Here is a 19,385-nt window from a genome sequence, read left to right as displayed (position 1 = left end):
AAAACTATTTAATCTTATTCCTTGTCGTTTCCTGATTCCAAAAACATATAGATATGATTTGTTTGGATTAAAAACACGCTCAGAAAGTTAAAACGAAGAGAGGTACAGTAAAGCGTGCTATGAAGCACAGCGCAACCGCTACCGCGCCAAACAGGCTCGTCACTTTCACTGCCTTTTGCACTAGCGGCGGACTACGTTCAGTTTCATTCTGTGAGTTCCACAGCTTGACTAAATGTGACCCTCCACCACGGAATGAGTCGCATGTCACCTTTGCATGATTTTCATATTTTTACATTTTGCTAAAGAGTTTTTTTATGCTCTATGCAGTGGTGAAACCCGTTTTAGAAAAGAGCGACAATTGTTTGAGTTATAAGCCTGTGACTAAGGTGACCCTCACACTGTTACCAGACACTCCCCGGACTTTATTAAGCCTAGCGCAGAACCGCGCGAGGTGACATGCGACTCATTTCGTGGTGGAGGGTCACAAATGTAGTAATTTTGCCTTACGCGACTTGTTTATTCTGTTGATTACGCTCTACGTGTCTTGAAACAGCCCTATAAGTTTATTGTATAAACTTGGGAGTTTAAAGAACAGTATGTACACTAAAACGTGTTGCGCATATTATAAAGGCTGTATGCAACCTTAAGTGATATAGCCATGGCCACTTGGAGATTACTGTTTCGTCTGCTGATGAAGTTACTTGTATTACTTCCTTTCCCTCGCTTTACGCGTGCAGAGAGAGACAAAGTGAGAGAGAGAGAGAGAGAGAGAGAGAGAGAAAGAGAGAGAGAGAGTGAGAGAGAGAGTGAGAGAGAGACGGAGACAAAGACAGAGACAGAGACAGACAGAGACAGAGACAAAGAGCAGAGGGAGACGCACGCACACGCGCTTTCACTCACACACACACACACACACACACACACGCACGCACACACACACACACACACACACACGCACACACACACACACACACACACACAAACACACGCACACGTACTCTCTCTCTCTCTCACACACACACACACACACACACAGACAGACAGACAGACAGACAGACAGACAGACAGACAGACAGACAAACACGCACACACACACACACACACACACACACACACACACACACACACAGAAAACACCTACATGTAAATGCCAAACCTTTTCTTTTTACTTAAATAAACACACATGAAAGGAAACACAATACAAATATAAATGTTGCTTTTCTATCATTCGGGCATTTGAACAACGGAATTCCTCATTCATACAGAAACAAAACAAAACAACAACTTTAACAATTAAAGATAAACGTATGCAAGGAAAAAAGATTGACAACATTACAAAACAGATGGTAAGCTCTGCAGCCTTGTGGATTCGCTGCTTTTATCTGTATTCTCTGTTTCTGTTTCTCTGTTACTGTTTCTTTGTTTCTATATCTGTTTCTCCGTTCATGTGTTGGTCTTTGTCCGTTGGTCTGTTCCACTGTTTATCTGCTTTTCTGTACACCTTTTCTCCGTTTATTTTTCTTTTTTTGTTGTTCACAGTTTATTATTGATTGTCTGTTCATCTCCTTCATGTGTGGGTCCACTGTTCCACTGTTTGTTTAAGTCTCTGTTCACTTTTTTCCCATTTTACTGTTTTCTATGTTAGACTTTTCATCGGGTGTCTGTTTTTTTTTTTTCTTTTTCTTTCACCTCTTTACAACATGTCGTTCTCAGTGTTCAGAATTTCATCGTTGATTTGATTCATTCTTCATTCCATCACTGTTCTGTTTCTCCGTTCAATCATTTTTTGTTCATCTGTTTTGCTTTGCTGTGTTCAGATTATCATCGTTGATCTGATTCATTCTTCTATTTCTCCCTTCAATCATTTTTTTCTCCATCTGTTTCGCTGGTCGTGCCTTTGTTGTAACAGTCTGCTCCGAGGTCACTGCTTGGATGCTGCCTGGTCAAGTGGGAGAAGCCCCGAAAGAGCCTCTGGAAAATTGGAAAAAAATCGATGGTGATGGAAAATAAGAAAGAAATCGATGGTGAACTTTGCCCTGAGCGTGTGCGTGTGTGTGTGTGGGGGGGGGGAAGGGTAGGGTGTGTGTGTATGTGTGTGTGTGTGTGTGTGTGTGTGTGCATGTGTGTATATGTGTGTGTGCGTGCGTGTGTGTATGTGTGTGTGTGTGTGTGTGCATGTATGTGTGTGTGTACGTGTGCGTGCGTGTGTGTGTGTGTGTGTGTGTGTGTGTGTGTGTGTGTGTGTGTGTGTGTGTGTGTGTGTGTGACTGTGTGTGTCAAAAGGGGTCAACAAAGAATGCAACATACAAACACATACCACCACACCACCGGGGACATACCAACAAACAAACAAACAAATAAACAAACAAACAAACAAACAAACACGCAACACAAGCATAATAACGGACAAACAAGTAAAAACACAAAGTCAAACGACTAAACAGACACACAGACACAGGGGAAGAATACTAACAAGGCTAATAGCGCACATAGAACAAAGATTTCGAAGAGAGAGGGTAGATCAGAGGGACAAGAACAGAACCTATGATTAATAGAATAATAATGATAATGAGAGCTTCTATAGCGCGATTCACGAAGAATCAAGCCCTCCGCGCTTTACACATTAACAATGAACAATATGGTAAATGGAAAGGGAAAGGCATTTAAAAGTGAGAACAATGATTGCATTAAATATGGTTCCTTTTTGAAAGAATAAAAAACATATTAAAGTTTGTTTGTTTGTTTGCTTAACGCCCAGCCGACCACGAAGGGCCATATCAGGGCGGTGCTGCTTTGACATATAACGTGCGCCACACACAAGACAGAAGTCGCAGCACAGGCTTCATGTCTCACCCAGTCACATTATTCTGACACCGGACCAACCAGTCCTAGCACTAACCCCATAATGCCAGACGCCAGGCGGAGCAGCCACTAGATTGCCAATTTTAAAGTCTTAGGTATGACCCGGCCGGGGTTCAAACCCACGACCTCCCGATCACGGGGCGGACGCCTTACCACTAGGCCAACCGTGCCGGTCACATATTAAAGTACTACTGTGCTCACCAATCATCCCCAGAAAGAGGAGCACTTCTTGATTCTCCAAAGATCCGTTTTTATCCTCTGAAATAGATATCATCTATGTCAGAACTTTTCTTTATTCAAATATTGTTTTATTCAAATACATATCACGCAGCAGAGAGAGAGAGAGAGAGAGAGAGAGAGAGAGAGAGAGAGAGAGAGAGAGAGAGAGAGAGAGAGAGAGAGAGAGAGAGAGAGAGAGAATTGAATTGAATTGAATTGAATTGAATTGAATTGAATTGAATTGAATTGAACTTTATTTAACAAGGATTAAGATTTAAGGCTACGCCTTTTCTTACAATCTGTCCTTGGGACGCATAGACACACAATTATATAGTTAAAAAATTAAAAATTAAAAAGTTAAAAAGTTAACCAACAAAAGGAGGTCGGAAAACGTGATAATAAAGATGACGATGATGATGATGATGACGATGATGATGATGATAATGATGATGATGATGATGATGATGATGATGATGATGATGATGATGATGATGATGATGAAGATGAGGCATGAAGAGCATACATATGTGGTTATTCATAAAATCAAATGCATACTATGCAGGTAATTATAAATATAAGCTGGTAGCAATCGAACATGTAGCAATAGTGTAACAAAAATATGTTCAGAATATACAATGCACAGCATATCTTTGACGTCAAAAGGCGTTAAACTACTCAGACATTAAGTGGTTTTTAACACATTTTTTAAAACTTTTTAATGACTTTAAGTGCTTAAAGGATGATGGAAGTGAATTCCAAACTGAAGTACCCGAAAAAGCAAGACTGGTCTTATACAGGTCAATTCGTGGAATTGGTGGGATCAAGTTGACCGACCCATATCTGTGGGTAGCTTTATTAAATAATGATGTAATGTAAATCGGCACTTTACTGTAATACAATTTATGCATGAAAATGGCTTTGTTTAACTTGAGATGCTTTTTCAGTGAAAGAAAGTTAAGCATTTTTAATTTCATATCTGTTGAGGCATTATCCTTTACGATGAGTTTGGCCGAGCGACGATAGAGAGAGTCTAACTTTTTCAAGTGGACATCACTGCTGCCATCCCAGAGCGTCGAAACATAATTAATGTGAGGCATTACATGAGCATGGTGGAACATTTCCAGAGTCCTTCTGTCGGTATATAGCTTTAACTTGGATAGGAGAGAGAGAGAGAGAGAGAGAGAGAGAGAGAGAGAGAGAGAGAGAGAGAGAGAGAGAGAGAGAGAGAGAGAGAGAGAGAGAGAGAGAGAGAGAGAGAGAGAGAGAGAGAGAGTAAAATCAAATGAAATGGGAAGCAATGAAATGAAATAAAATAAAATAAATAAATCAAATAAAAGAGTAAAGTAAAATAAATACAATAACTATATAAAAAGCACCACACAAAGCATTTATTAGTTCTTTTCGGACGAATTCTTGTGGTCTTTGAACCTTTATGTCAAGAAAGTGAAAATCATGCCCACCACTCAGTTAACCTCTTTCTCGTGTCAAGCGATGAATCATCACGACCACCGGAGAAATTTGCAAAAACAAGGGCTCCCTTTAAGTTCTTTCTTTCTTTATTTGGTGTTTAACGTCGTTTTCAACCACGAAGGTTATATCGCGACGGTCCCTTTAAGTTATTAAAGCACATTTGCAAATATTCAGCAGCTTAGCTGCTTCCCGTAAACAGTGAGTTTTTATTTCATTTTTACATTTAGTCAAGTTATGACTAAATGTTTTAACATCGAGGGGGGAATCGAGACGAGGGTCGTGGTGTATGTGCGTGTGTGTGTCTGTGTGTATGTGTGTGTGTGTGTAGAGCGATTCAGACTAAACTACTGGACCGATCTTTATGAAATTTGACATGAGAGTTCCTGGGTATGAAATCCCCGAACGTTGTTTTAATTTTTTTGATAAATGTCTTTGATGACGTCATATCCGGCTTTTCGTGAAAGTTGAGGCGGCACTGTCACGCCCTCATTTTTCAACCAAATTGGTTGAAATTTTGGTCAAGTAATCTTCGACGAAGCCCGGACTTCGGTATTGCATTTCAGCTTGGTGGCTTAAAAATTAATTAATGACTTTGGTCATTAAAAATCTGAAAATTGTAAAAAAAATAAACATTTATAAAACGATCCAAATTTACGTTCATCTTATTCTCCATCATTTTCTGATTCCAAAAACATATAAATATGTTATATTTGGATTAAAAACAAGCTCTGAAAATTAAATATATAAAAATTATTATCAAAATTAAATTGTCGAAATCAATTTAAAAACACTTTCATCTTATTCCTTGTCGGTTCCTGATTCCAAAAACATATAGATATGATATGTTTGGATTAAAAACAGGCTCAGAAAGTTAAAACAAAGAGAGGTACAGAAAAGCGTGCTATCCTTCTTAGCGCAACTACTACCCCGCTCTTCTTGTCAATTTCACTGCCTTTGCCATGAGCGGTGGACTGACGATACTACGAGTATACGGTCTTGCTGAAAAATTGCATTGCGTTCAGTTTCATTCTGTGAGTTCAACAGCTACTTGACTAATGTTGTATTTTCGCCTTACGCGACTTGTTATTGAATTACTCTCGTCAGTGACCTCCATGTCAACCTGCTAAACTAGTTCGCCCCCCCCCCCTCTCCCCAACAAAAACGAGTTCGCCCCCCCCACCCCCCCCCCCCCCCAAAAAAAAAAACCACTCACACAAAAACAACCATTGTCAATTTTCAGAGAACAGATGTGGGATATTTCACTTAAAAAAATATATACAACAGGTTGAAGGTTTGACCGCATTTGGAACACTATCGAGGCAGAAATTAATGTGACTGATTCCCGGTTTATTGCGAGGTTTCACATAATTTCTCTTTACCATAGAACAACATTTTCAATGAAACTGGTAAACTCACTGTCACTTGCAGAAAACACCTCTTGCAGGTTAGAAAGGTCAAGGTTAAAGGTCGTTGCCATGTCGATAGCGTTGGCGTCTTTAGGGCGCTTCGACGTCTGGGCGGATCTTTTGACGCGAATCAGATCTTGCATCTGAAATGGCACATGATGAATAAACATGAGGTTATCTTACTTCAAAACGGTCGAAACGAAAACTTTCAAATGATTTATTTTATCAGAAAATGTATACCCCAAAAATATTTCACAAGCACAAGATAGTTAAGCTAGAAGAGGATATTGTTCTGATGCCAAATAAGCACATGCACACATTTTTGTATCAATCATCACTTAACTTGGTTTAGGCGTGTTTATTCAAATTCTCATACACACGTTTCAAACAATAACAACATTGAGAACGTTAACAAGCAGATTGCTTATGGACACGTTCTTGAACTTATAATCAATACACATTCAGATAGCAAAACATGGCGAACAAATGATAGCTTCAACACTTATCTTGATAATCTTTAATTATATTTTATACAAATAGGGTAAAGAGAGAGAGAGAGAGAGAGAGAGAGAGAGAGGGAGAGGGAGAGAGAGAGAGAGAGGGAGGGAGAGAATGCCTGGCTACATCAATTGCACAGTTAATATAATATCAGCCGAAGCGATTAGTTAACATAACATAGTCTTGTACAACAGAGAATATTTTCGTGTTCAAAGATATAGTTAAATCAGTATTTCCAAACAAGAGTGTTTTGCAGTCCAGAACGTGTGTTGGCAGACTATTGAATAAAATGGTTCTATGTTCTTTAAATTTTGGACAGTGTAATAAGAAATGTTCAGAATCTTCCGGGCATGCTCCACACGTACATTCTAGATTATCAGAGAGGTGTCGGTTAACTAAGTCTTGTTGCAAATCGCTCATGTTTAATCTCAACCTGCTGTGAAGTACCTGTCCCTGGCGGTTGCCTAAATAATAATACGGTGGAACAACAACATCTCCATCGGTCAAATACCTTTTAAATTCACCAACTGACTGCGTTTGTTGTATATTTTCTGGAAGATTATTCCACAAAGCTGTCGTTGAAGGAAAAAATGAAGATTTATATAACTCACTTCTGCACAATGGAAACTTACGTTCAAGAGGGCGTCGTCTGTGGTAAGGATTTACATCGGAAACCAGGACCGGCAGTTTGGAATATAAATATTCTGGGGTTAAACGATTTACAATTTTATAATACAGCAAAAGTTTATGACGACGTCGCCTTTTTTTCAGGGGCACAAAACCCGATTCGTTATACAGTTTTTGGTGGCTTGTGCCACGTACTGCACCTACAATGATTCGGATTGCATCGAGATGCAATGTCTCCAACTCGTCTGCCAAACACTGTGTACAGTTATCCCAGATAACGTCCGCATAATCAAACAATGGTAACATAAAGGATTTATATATAACTTCAAGTGATTTTCTGTTTAAACGATGCTTGAATAAACCAAAACACGCAATTGACTTTCTACATTTAGCAATTAGACTTCTTATGTGGGAATCCCATTTACAATTACCTTGTAGAATGACGCCAAGGTGCTTGTGATTTTCAACATCAGCTAGGTGTGCATCTTCGAAATACAATGGTGGAAGTAAAACATTTTGTAGCCTACAAATGTCCAACAATTCTGTCTTTTGACAATTAAAAGTGACTTTCCATTTAGAAGCCCATGTGCGAATTTTATCCAAATCAGAATTTAAAATCTCTGCTCGTACATCATCGTTATCTAAACTTAAGTACATACTCGTATCGTCTGCAAAGAGTTTCAACACTGATTCAAGACCAACACCAATATCGTTAATATAAATGAGAAATAAAAGAGGTCCTAAGACAGAACCCTGAGGGACACCAGCAGAAGGGGTAGCATAACTTGATTTGGTTCCTTTCAATACTACTGCTTGTCTGCGATCGCTCAAGTAATGTTCAAACCAAACAAGCAAGGGACCTCTTATACCTATCGCCTCAAGCTTGTGGAGCAGACCGCGATGCCAGACTTTATCAAAAGCTTTGGATACATCAAAAAATATTGCCTGTGACATAATGTTTTTATCAAGTGCAACACAAAAATCATCATATATACTCAATAGTTGATAAACAGTCGAATCACCAGCAATAAAACCAGATTGGCAGTGTGTAATCAAATCATAATTTTTCAAATAACCAAACACACGGATTTGTATACATTTTTCAAGCACCTTCCCAATACAACTCAGCAAAGAGATTGGACGGTAGTTGGAACAAGCACTCCTATCGCCTTTCTTAAAAATGGGCGTAATGTGAGCAGTTTTCCAGACAACTGGAAAAATACCCTCAGACAAGGATCTGTTAAAGAGAACTGTAAGCGGTGGAACGATAACAGGTAATCCATCTACAAGCAATTTATTATGTATTCCGTCAGGGCCCACGGCCTTGGATAAATTTAAATTCCTTAACACTTGGACAACTTCAGCTTCTGTTAATTCAAAAGTCGATAAAGATGTATTACACCAATTTGCCTCGGGCAGGGGATCGTCTGGATTTTCAACTTTAGACTGGCTTTCAAAATAATTATTAAACAAAATCGTTTTTTCACAAATGTTATCAATAATTTTTCCATTATCTTCTAGCGGTGGAATTTCGTTACATGCAACACCTTTTTTCTTCAAGAAGGAATTAACAAGTTGCCACCAATTTTTGCTTCCGAAGTTCTGTTTACAATTTATCCTCTCATCAAGTTCTAGAAAATAATCTCTTTTTCTTTTACGAATTTCATCTGTATACTGATTTCTAGTCAGGCGGAATAATGCCCACTGCTCAGGTGTATTTAAGCGCTTAGCAACTTGATGTATACAATTTTTTGCGTTTCGTAATTGTAGAATATGTTCAGTCATCCATGGGGCATCATCTTCACGTACTGTTATTATCTTAACAGGCATACATGTTTTTGCAACACGGAATAAATGTTCAGAAAACAAGGCAGCAGCTTCGTCAATGGACGCATTTAAAACTGTGTTCAAAAGATCAATTTTGTTCAATTCAAACAAAAATGTATCAACATCTAACTTGGCATAATTATATATAGTCCTTTTGAACTGACCTTTCTTTAGTCTCTGTGACGTTAATTTTACACATGGCACAGAATGGTCACTACAAATGGGGGGTAACACTACAACTTCACTGATTAAGTTTATACTCGTGGTCAGGATCAGATCGATGCATGAGGATTTAGTTTCTGTAATACGTGTGGGTTCAGTAACGAGCTGGTGCAGATTGTTTTTTTGTATTAAATTAAGAAAGTGGGGAGATGGATTATTCAAAAAATCTTCGTTAAAGTCTCCAAGAATTAGAAATTTATGTGGTGTTCTCATTACTTGCTTTACAGATTCGTCAACCAAGTGCCAATAATCAATTCGAGAGTCTGGTGGTCGGTAAAATGAACCAACCAGCACAGTTTCTTGCAATAATTTAGTTTCTACCCAGACTGCTTCAAGGCCTGGAATTAACAAATCAGGCCTTGGTTTGCAAATAAAATCGTTTTTCACATAAACAGCTACCCCTCCATATCCATCTGGCCTATCAAGACGCACTGGGGGATGAAATCCTTTGAGGCATAAACTGTCGTTTGATATCGAGTCACACAACCAAGTTTCTGACAAAGTCACAATATCGTGCTCTTTAACTTCACATTGTAAAATATCAATCTTGTTTCGCAAACTACGTACATTTATATGCAAAATAGAGGTATCTTTAACATGCTCTCTACCAGGCGGGCCTGGGTTTGGGTGGACATCTCCTGACAATAAAACCATCAGCAAAATGACAAAAACATGTGTCACAAAACTATGCACGAATATAATGTTCCAAAGCATATGCCCGTAACGCTTACTTCCAATTGGTTGACTAAAATAGGAAGGTTGCGATTTGGAGTCGGGTATGGGGTTTAAGGGTGTGGAGTTAAAACATTCAATATTTTTCTCGTAGTACACACACAAGAAATATGCATGGACAAAGATGAAGAGAGCTGTTCGAAAACCATTTTGTCCGTGAAAAACTAAAAACATATATACCAGGACGGTGTCAAGATCAAGAAAAAACAATTTTTGCGAGCACCTGGCCGATATTGCGTAAAAACAACCAACCCTGGATCTGAAATTAACGATGTCTAAAGGCATTCAAAATTTAGGTTACAACTTCTTTGAAGAAGAAGAACCAGGGCTGGGCATCGGTAGCTAGGCACGGGACAAGCATCAGTGAACGGGTCTCTCTCTCTAAAAGGGAATAACAGTGGTTAAGGAGCGAAAAACAGGGGAAAGCTATAGCGAAAAGCAGGTAAACAAAGAGGTCATAAACGTTTTTATACAAAGTAGAAAAACAAAATGAATGAACATGACACAATTTTGACATGGTCCTGTCAAAATCGCTGACGCGGCTGTCGGAAAAAAGTTGACAAAATGAACGGAGATGAAATGGTCATGAGTGTATACAACATGAAACAAATGACGAGGAAAGAAAACAACTGTTTTTAGTCATTTTAAGCAACAAAAAGAACAACACTTACTAAGAAATAACGTTTCAAGCATCCAGCACACGGAGCAGTTTTACATGTAAGTCGATGTCGCGTAGTTTGGTCGTGACCCATCAATACACTTATACATCCACACAAGTACACCTACCGAAAACACACACACACACACACACATACACACACACACACACACACACACACACACACACACACATACACACACACACACACACACGTACACACACACGTCTTCAAGGTAAGGCAGCAGAGTCGTGGAACAAAGATCAGAAAAATATTCAAGCATGCAAGTGTCAAAATAATGCTCGCACACAGCAAAACACTCGACGCATTACGCTGGTTTCATTTATAACACCCCCCCCCCACACACACACACACACACACACAGACAAACAGACAGACAGACAGACAGACACACATACACACACGCGGGAAGAAAATATATCAGGACGCCAGATAACAGTGAAGTGCACAGCCTAGGGAGACATCGGCCAACATCACCATGTTCGACAATAATTAAATAAACCAGTGTCAATTAAGCAATGCAACGGTTACAGGAAACATGAACTGAGGACAGGCTTCTCTGTCCGCGGGTCAACACTCGACAAAACACAGCGCTGGGCTTGGCTTTGCGCTGCACAGTCAATGTTCTATTATAGTGTTCGTTCGCAGCATTGTTTTTCGTCTTGCGTTGGCACATGAACTTATTGTCTCATAAATCGTCACTGCGATGGTCAGACACTGTAATACACTGTAATACAGGCATACGTAGGTTTTCAGTTCATTACCATCACTATAGCTCGCCTTGGATTGCCATACAGTCACATAAGACGATTACTACATAAAGATCACCTTAATTGAGTTGTCTTGAAGAAGTAAACGAAATCCGTGTCTACGAGAGACTGTGCAATTGATCAGTTTTGGCGTTTTCTCAGCAATAGCAGGTTCATTCACAAACATACTCTGTACTACACATAAACACACACACACACTCACACACACACACACACATACGCACACACACACACACACACACACACACACACACACACACACACACACACACAGGCGGCGATGGGTACTTTTAGGTTATGACGTTCGGTGTTATCTCAGGTTGGAGTCAGTTTGCACAGGTATTCAAAACACACAGGTGTGGAGACAGAAAATATGTCAGTTGCAAAATACTTCCAGTTCACGCATGGTGGTGAGCTTGGTGACACTGCCTCTTTTCTTAACAAAGATCATGCCATCGCGAGTCCAGGTGTCTTCAAGTCTGCCCTCTCGCTTGAGCTTCCTGGCCCTACCGGCGATACCAGCCCTTGTCTTCGTCAGATCCTCATTGACGAATATGTTGGGGTGTCGCTGGGGTCCCGCTGAGTCTCCTCTCTTTAGGGCCGGCCATTCCAGGTTCGTGAACAGTTTGGTGACATCGGCATTCTTCAGGTTTTTCCTCGATCGCATGAGTTGCTCTTTTTTCCGGTGAGTTGCCATCTTCACGATAATGGATCGTGTGTATTGTTCGCCACCGGTTGGCTTGCGGCCTACCCTGTGAGACCTATCTATATCGCCGTCGCAGAGATCCACACCAACAGCCTTTGCGAGTTGCTTTACTATTTCGTCAGTGTTTTCTCCAATGCTTTCTGGCACCGGCCCAATTCTCAAGCTGTTCCGCCTTGTGTACTGCTCAAAGCCGTCGAGCTGCTCTTTCAGGTCTTCGATCTGCTGGTCTTTGGCCTCGATCGCCTTCTTCAGGCCAGAGATCTCGAGGCGGAGCTCCTGCGTGACGCGGCTCGCGACGGCTTTGGCAAGTACTTCGATTAAGTGTGGATCACTTAGGGCCTGCTTCAGATCTTCTATGGACGAGGACGAGGTAGGCATGGTGTCAATGATTGTTTTACTCATGAAACCTGGATCGTTAGCCGAGATAATGGTTTCTTCAGGGTCTTCGAGGAAGCTCCCATCCGTCCGCTGGTTCTTGGACTCGTTGTCTTCCTGGGTTAGAGGCGACGATGCAGGCCTTTTGGCGTCTCTCCCAGTGGAGGTAGACATGGACACGACAAGGAGCCGAGGTCTCGGTCACAAAAACGAGAGTGCAGGTCAACACTGCGTATTTGTAAACAAAAACGTTTCACTTAACTTACTGAGGTGAGCATGGCATTATCAGCGGTTAAAGACCTCTCGCATGAACATCTGATGCAAGCGGGGATAGGACACTGCTCCACTCCCATTACTAAACTTACCGAGGTGAAAATGGCATTATATTAGCGGTTTAAGACCTCTCGCGTGAACATCTGATGCAAGCGGAGATAGGGCAGTGCTCCACTCCCATTACTAAACTTACCGAGGTGAGCATGGCATTATATTAGCGGTTAAAGACCTCTCGCATGAACATCTGATGCAAGCGGAGATAGGACAGTGCTCCACTCCCATGACTAAACTTACCGAGGTGAGCATGGCATTATATTAGCGGTTAAAGACCTCTCGCATGAACATCTGATGCAAGCGGAGATAGGACATAGCTCCCATCACTTAACTTACCGAGGTGAGCATGGCATTATATTAGCGGTTTAAGACCTCTCGCGTGAACATCTGATGCAAGCGGGGATAGGGCATAGCTCCACTCCCATTACTAAACTTACCGGGGTGAGCATGGCATTATCAGCGGTTAAAGACCTCTCGCATGAACATCTGATGCAAGCGGAGATAGGACATAGCTCCCATCACTTAACTTACCGAGGTGAGCATGGCATTATATTAGCGGTTTAAGACCTCTCGCGTGAACATCTGATGCAAGCGGGGATAGGACAGTGATCCCATCACTTAACTTACCGAGGTGAGCATGGCATTATTAGCGGTAAACTGCTGCTGCTGCATCAACTGGTGCATGCGAAGATAGGCCAGTGCTCCACTTCGCATTTGGTTCTCCATTAAGAGCGCCATCTGGTCGAGGAAGGCGAACCCCTGTGATTCCACGTCTCGCACCAAGACTGTCAGGACCAGCAAGCTGAGTAGCACAACCGACTTCATCTGGAGGAAGAGAATTTGCTGATAACACCTTCACTCACCAAAAGGATACAAACTAACAAACAAACAAACAAAAAAACGCGCACGCAAGCAATCATGCAAACACGCACACAAACAAACAAACAAACAAACAAACAAACAGCCACATTCTATCAGAAAACAATCAGAAGAAAAGAAAATGAAACGGTAAAACGAAAATTAAAAAAACCCCACAGACTTAACAAGACAAGAAAGAAAGACAGAATAAAGAAAGAGGAAAGACAGAGAGAAAACAAAATTAGAAGAAAAGAAAATGAAATTGTAACGAAAAAAAACCTAACCTAAACAAGACAAGAAAAAAAGACAGAAAGAAACAAGTCGCGTAAGGCAAAACGCAGTGAAACTGACGAGCCTGTTTAGCGCGGTAGTGGTTTCACTGTGCTGCAAAGCACGCTTTTCTGTACCTCTCTTCGTTTTAACTTTCTGAGCGTGTTTTTAATCCAAACATATCATATCTATATGTTTTTGGAACCAGGAACCAAAAAGAAATAAGATGAAATTGTTTTAAACCGATTTCGGAAATTTTATTTTGATCATAATTTTTTTTTTAATTTTCAGAGCTTGTTTTTAATCCGAATATAACATTTTATATGTTTTTGAAATTAGGAAATGATGAAAAATAAGCTGAACGTAAATTTCGATCGTTTTATACCAAGAAAAAAAATGTAATTACAATTTTCAGATTTTTAATGACCAAAGTCATTAATTATTTTTTAAGCCAACAAGCTGAAATGAACTACCGAAGTCCGGCCTTCGTCGAAGATTGCTTTACAAATATTTCAATCAATTTGATTGAAAAATGAGAGTGTGACAGTGCCGCCTCAACTTTTACAAAAAGCCGGATATGACGTCATCAAAAACATTTATCGAAAAAATGAAAAACAATGTCTGGGGATATCATACCCAGAAACTTTCATGTAAAATTTCATAAAGATCGATCCAGTAGTTTACTCTGAATCGCTCTACACACACACAGAGACACACACAGACACACACAGACACACACACACACACAAACACACACACACAAACACACACACACAAACACACACACACACACACACACACACACACACACACATACACCACGACCCTCGTCTCGATTCCCCCCTCTATGTTAAAACATTTAGTCAAAACTTGACTAAATGTAAAAACGAAGAAAGAGAGAAAAAGATAAAGAATAAAAGAGTGAGAAAGAAAGATCAAAAGAAAGAAAGAAAAACGTCAAAACAAAAACAAACAACCAAACAAGCAAATAGTAGCTTTACAAATCAATAGAACAAATAATATAAACAAAATACCCCCCCCAAAAAAACCCAAAACAAAACAACAACAACAACAACAACAACAACAACAACAACAACAGCAACAACAACAACAACAACAACAACAAGTCGCGTGAAGCGATATACAGACTTTCATTCAAGATCAACAGCACAAACCAAACAACGCCGAGACTACATTCAGATAGTCTCTGCTAACCATACCGATGACCAAAACGGGTCACGCTCGCCGCCGAGAAGCACGCATCCGTATAGTACTTACTGAACCTATTTTACGTCATTCCGAGCACATTTGTAGAGTAGACATGACATAGCTATATATTTTGAATTCAGGAGAAGATGAGGAATACAATGCAATCATTCTTTAATCTGTTTCTGAAAATTCGATTTTAATGAGAACTTTAATGAGCAAACTAATTAATTAATTTTAAGCTTCCGAGCTGAAATACAATCCCATAGTCCGGAATTTGTCGAAGATTACGTTCAATATTTGGTTGAAAAATGAGGGTGTGACAACTGTCACAAAAAGCCGGATATGACGTCATCAAAGACATCTATCAAAATAATGAAAAAAGGTCTAGGGATATCATACCCAGGAACTCTCATGTGAAGTTTCAGGAAGATCGGTCCAGTAGTTTTCTCGGAATGACTTTACACACACACACACACACACACACACACACACACACACACACACACACACACACACACACACACACATACATACATACATACATACATACATACATACACACACCACAACCCTCGTCTCGATTCCCAGTCTATGTTGAAACATTTAGTCAAAACTTGACTAAATGTAAAAAGACAAGAAAGAAAGAAAGTAAAACAGGAAGAAAGAAATAAACGTAACTAAGAAAGAATCCATGAAAACAAACAACCAAGGAAACGCAGAAACAAATAGCTACATAAAAAAACAAAAGTAACGAAAATTAAACAGTTACTAAATAAGATTAATTAAAAAAAAACAAGACAAAAAGAAAGTAAGACAGAAATAAATAAAGAAAAAAACAAAAACAACAAAAACCTAGTCGAAAACAAACAAACAAAACAAACAAGCAACAACAACAACACATTTTAAAAAAAAGAAGAAAAAAAAGAATAAAATATCCTAAACTTTCAAAGATCAACTCAATGCAGCCTTACCTTTTAAGCCTTTAGTGTTTATTCGCCCGACGGGTCACTCAGTGGCCTGTAGCTGCAGAACTCAAGTCAAACACTCGTATTCGCCAACCTTTATACCCCTGCATTTGTTCATCAATTTGAGCAAAAACAGGCATCCAAGACTACCCCCACCCCCCAACCCCAGCCCTTGCCCCGACCCCACATCACTTTCGTCGTTCATGTTAGCAATGTTTTAAGTGCAAATTACCTTTTTGTCCTCAATCTATGCCTTTCACTTTCTCCGTCGCGGATCCGCCCCCCCCCCTCTCCCCCTGTTCACCTCCCTCTCTCACCCCCTCCCCTTGTCACCGGTCAACACACCAACCCCTCCCCTCAAACCGCACCCTTTTCTGTTATTTCTTGCCCGTAGCTTCGGTGTGTGTTAACACGGCTGAAGGCGTATATCTCTCTACTTACAACTGTTGTTCCTCTTGGTGTCAGCAATGTTAGGCAGATGTCGTTTTTTGTCCTGAGCCTAGACTTACCAAGCAGGACATCGTACGTATATAATGTACTTCTCTCTTCCGCGCTAAAGCTGGCTGCACACACTCCTTGTCGACTCGTTGCGAGCTAACTGCATCAGCTAAGTGTTAACAGACACTTTTCATACTAGGCGTGGTTCTACAAGGTGCAAGGTACTAGTATCATTATCTCCATTGCTGTGTCTCGAGATCTAACAGATAACAACGTTCCAACAACTTACCTTTCTTGTTATTTTATTCTGAATTTTGGAATGTTGGCAGTCTCTTTGTTTTTGGATTTGAGATCTAACGGTTTTGCTTGGGTGCAAAATTATTTAAAAAAAAACACGCACAAGAAAGTAATTCATGGGAACGTTGAATTGTTGACAAAGCAAGCCACATTTGCAAGCACATCGACCTAGTGGTCTTTATCTAGTGAACAGACAAACACATAATTATGAGACAAATTAGAGAAGCCTATCTGAACATCTTTGGGTCGGATCTCTGGCATGGAGATGCATGGAGAAAATTCGACTGACGGCATCTCTATCCTTGTTGATTCGTTGCAAGTTAACTCTCCTAGACACTTCAAGTCCCGCATCTAGTGTCAACATTGCTATCCGTATAGAGTCAGTGTAGATACAGTAACTTGCTGTTCCTTAATTCACGTGAAGCCGCACGAAAAAATAGTATCTTTAAATCAAGTGTTCCCAGTGACCTACGTGGTGCTGGGTTGGCATCCGACTACTCAATTGATAAGATTCTTGCGAACACATATCCGCCATCGTGCTTACCACTGTTATAATATTTTCACAAGGATTGCTTAGATGAAGCAGTATGCTTGAGTGAGAAATCCTAAATGCTATATAGTGTACATGTCACGGCAAAAATTTGAACAAAGTCTTGCTTAAACCAACACATAGTTAAAGAAAAAAAGAAAAAAAAAGGGAAAAAGTCGATATTGATTGTTGCCATTGGGTTGTCGCCTCTTGGTTGACGCGTTCCGGTAATATTCGATTTATAAGTAAAAGAAGATTGGTAGTTATAGTAGTGTCGTCACCTAATGACACATTTGATAATGTAAATTACAACATAATGACAGGAATCTCAATCTATCGGGCTTTAAAGTGAACAACCATAAACAACAGACGAAAGGCAATAACAAGGCGATAGATGCCTAACACTTACCTTTGGTGCAGCTCTTTGCTTCCACACACGATGACAGGAGAGCAATTTAAAACACCAATAACCGGTTCGAATGTCTTTTTGCAGGACAAGAAGATTATTATACGTTATTTGCGTGTTTGACCAAAATATGACATTTTACACAGATCGAGACAGTCATTGTTCTCCGAGACCGCGCTAGCGGTCGAGGTGAACAATGACTGTCGAGATCTGTGTAAAATGTCATATTTTGGTCAAACACGCAAATAACATTTATGTATCGATCGAATTCCTTTCAGGTACTTATGACTTTGTTGACATTGTTTTGACGATTGAATGAGCACACACACACATGCATGCAATCCACATACTGCAATCAAACACATAAGCTTCATATTTGGGCGTTTCAGGTTGACCGAAACTTAAAACACACGTCATGTACTCACTTTGTCGTTGTTTTGACATTGAACAGCACACACACATGCAATCAAACACATGACGGTTTTTTTTTTTTTTTGAGTTCCTTTGAAGTTTCGGTCAACCTGAAAAGCCAAATTATAAAGTTTTGTCGGCCTCTGACGTCACATGACTCAAAGAAGGGAAATCCAATCTCCAATCGATACATAACTTATATTTTCCCAATAAAACATAATTGGAAGTAGAATTGTTTCTCGTAAGAACTTGCTACTCCACATAATCCTGTAACTTCTTGGGCATTTGGCCTCGCCAGCCTGAATTCTTTTGTCTAAAGGCATGGACGGGTCGAGTGGGATCTGTCTGTGTGATGCGTGCCTAATGCACACTCTGTTGTGCATTCTTACTAGCGTTTACCCAAACGAATAACTCTGTAGGGCAAAGCCTCGGGTCACATTACCTTCGTTACGGATTAACACGGACACTCGGTTATCTTCTCGGCTTGTCAGTTTGCATCTCAGTGTTACAGCATGTGAAATGTATATACGCATCTTCGATGTTCTCTCTCTCTGTCTTTCTGTTTCCCTCTGCGTCTCACTTTGCGCGTATGTGTGTGTGTGTGTGTGTGTGTGTGTGTGTGTGTGTGTGTGTGTGTGCGTGCGCGCGTATGTGTATGTGTGTGTGTCAGTGTGTGTGTGTGTGTGTGTGTGTGTGTTTGTGTGTGTGTGTGATCAAGCGAATCTTCATCTCTCGAAAAACTTGGAAATCACCATAAGATGTTTTGATCGCGGCTCTTTATTTCACAACCAACTCCACAAATTTCATGGATGACAAGTACATCAAAACAAGTTATAAACTGCAATGTATGTGAATTTTATTTTTGTACTTAGTTTGGAATCCTTCTCTGCTACACGAATTACTACTTTCTGAAATTGTCCTTTGAGGACTACACCAAAAGAGAATACAATCATACATACACTTTAAACAGTAATGTGTGCAATAGATTCATATAAGAAACATTGTTCACATCGTCAATTTGAACAAAAGTTAAGAACAAAAACCACAACATGCCAACATTGCACAGCGTTTTAAGCAAAGCTTCGAAAAGACTGAAAATAAATCAGAACAGAAAACCTTTTATTTGCGTTTAAGAATGTAATCAGGATGGATGCGTTGTTGCGGTCTATGGCAGAGGTATTTCCGTGACGTTCACCGTACGAGGATAGCAGTAGAACACATGGGCCTGAAAATATACATGACATTAGGCTGTACCGTGTCGAGACTCGGGGAGAGAGAGAG

General features: G+C 40.1%; 1 protein-coding gene across 1 annotated transcript; it reads right to left on the bottom strand.

Annotated features, from left to right (window-relative positions):
- Positions 1-1,144: 1,144 nt before the first annotated feature.
- On the bottom strand, positions 1,145-16,173 carry LOC138955908 (uncharacterized). Its single transcript, XM_070327414.1, has 5 exons — positions 16,030-16,173; positions 13,349-13,546; positions 5,968-6,100; positions 3,064-3,120; positions 1,145-1,971 (listed from the first exon to the last, which is right to left on the bottom strand). Exons 2-5 carry the CDS (start codon positions 13,544-13,546, stop codon positions 1,922-1,924), a joined length of 438 nt encoding a protein of 145 aa, XP_070183515.1. The 5' UTR covers positions 16,030-16,173; the 3' UTR covers positions 1,145-1,921.
- Between the last annotated feature and the right edge of the window lie 3,212 nt (positions 16,174-19,385).

Source organism: Littorina saxatilis, unplaced genomic scaffold, assembly GCF_037325665.1.
Source record: "Littorina saxatilis isolate snail1 unplaced genomic scaffold, US_GU_Lsax_2.0 scaffold_1862, whole genome shotgun sequence".
Lineage (NCBI taxonomy): Eukaryota > Metazoa > Mollusca > Gastropoda > Littorinimorpha > Littorinidae > Littorina > Littorina saxatilis.
Note: the sequence above shows the minus strand (reverse complement) of the source record. Positions and strands in the feature narration are given on the sequence as shown.

What these genes read in the sequence shown, in the direction of transcription:
- LOC138955908 (XM_070327414.1), bottom strand. Translation starts at nt 13,546, where the DNA reads ATGAAGTCGGTTGTGCTACTCAGCTTGCTGGTCCTGACAGTCTTGGTG. An exon ending in ATAATGCCATGCTCACCTCG is followed by an intron (nt 6,101 to 13,348) that starts GTAAGTTAAGTG and finishes GTGCCATTTCAG; the next exon opens with ATGCAAGATCTGATTCGCGT. An exon ending in CCTCTTTCTGGGGATGATTG is followed by an intron (nt 1,972 to 3,063) that starts GTGAGCACAGTA and finishes CCAATTTTCCAG; the next exon opens with AGGCTCTTTCGGGGCTTCTC.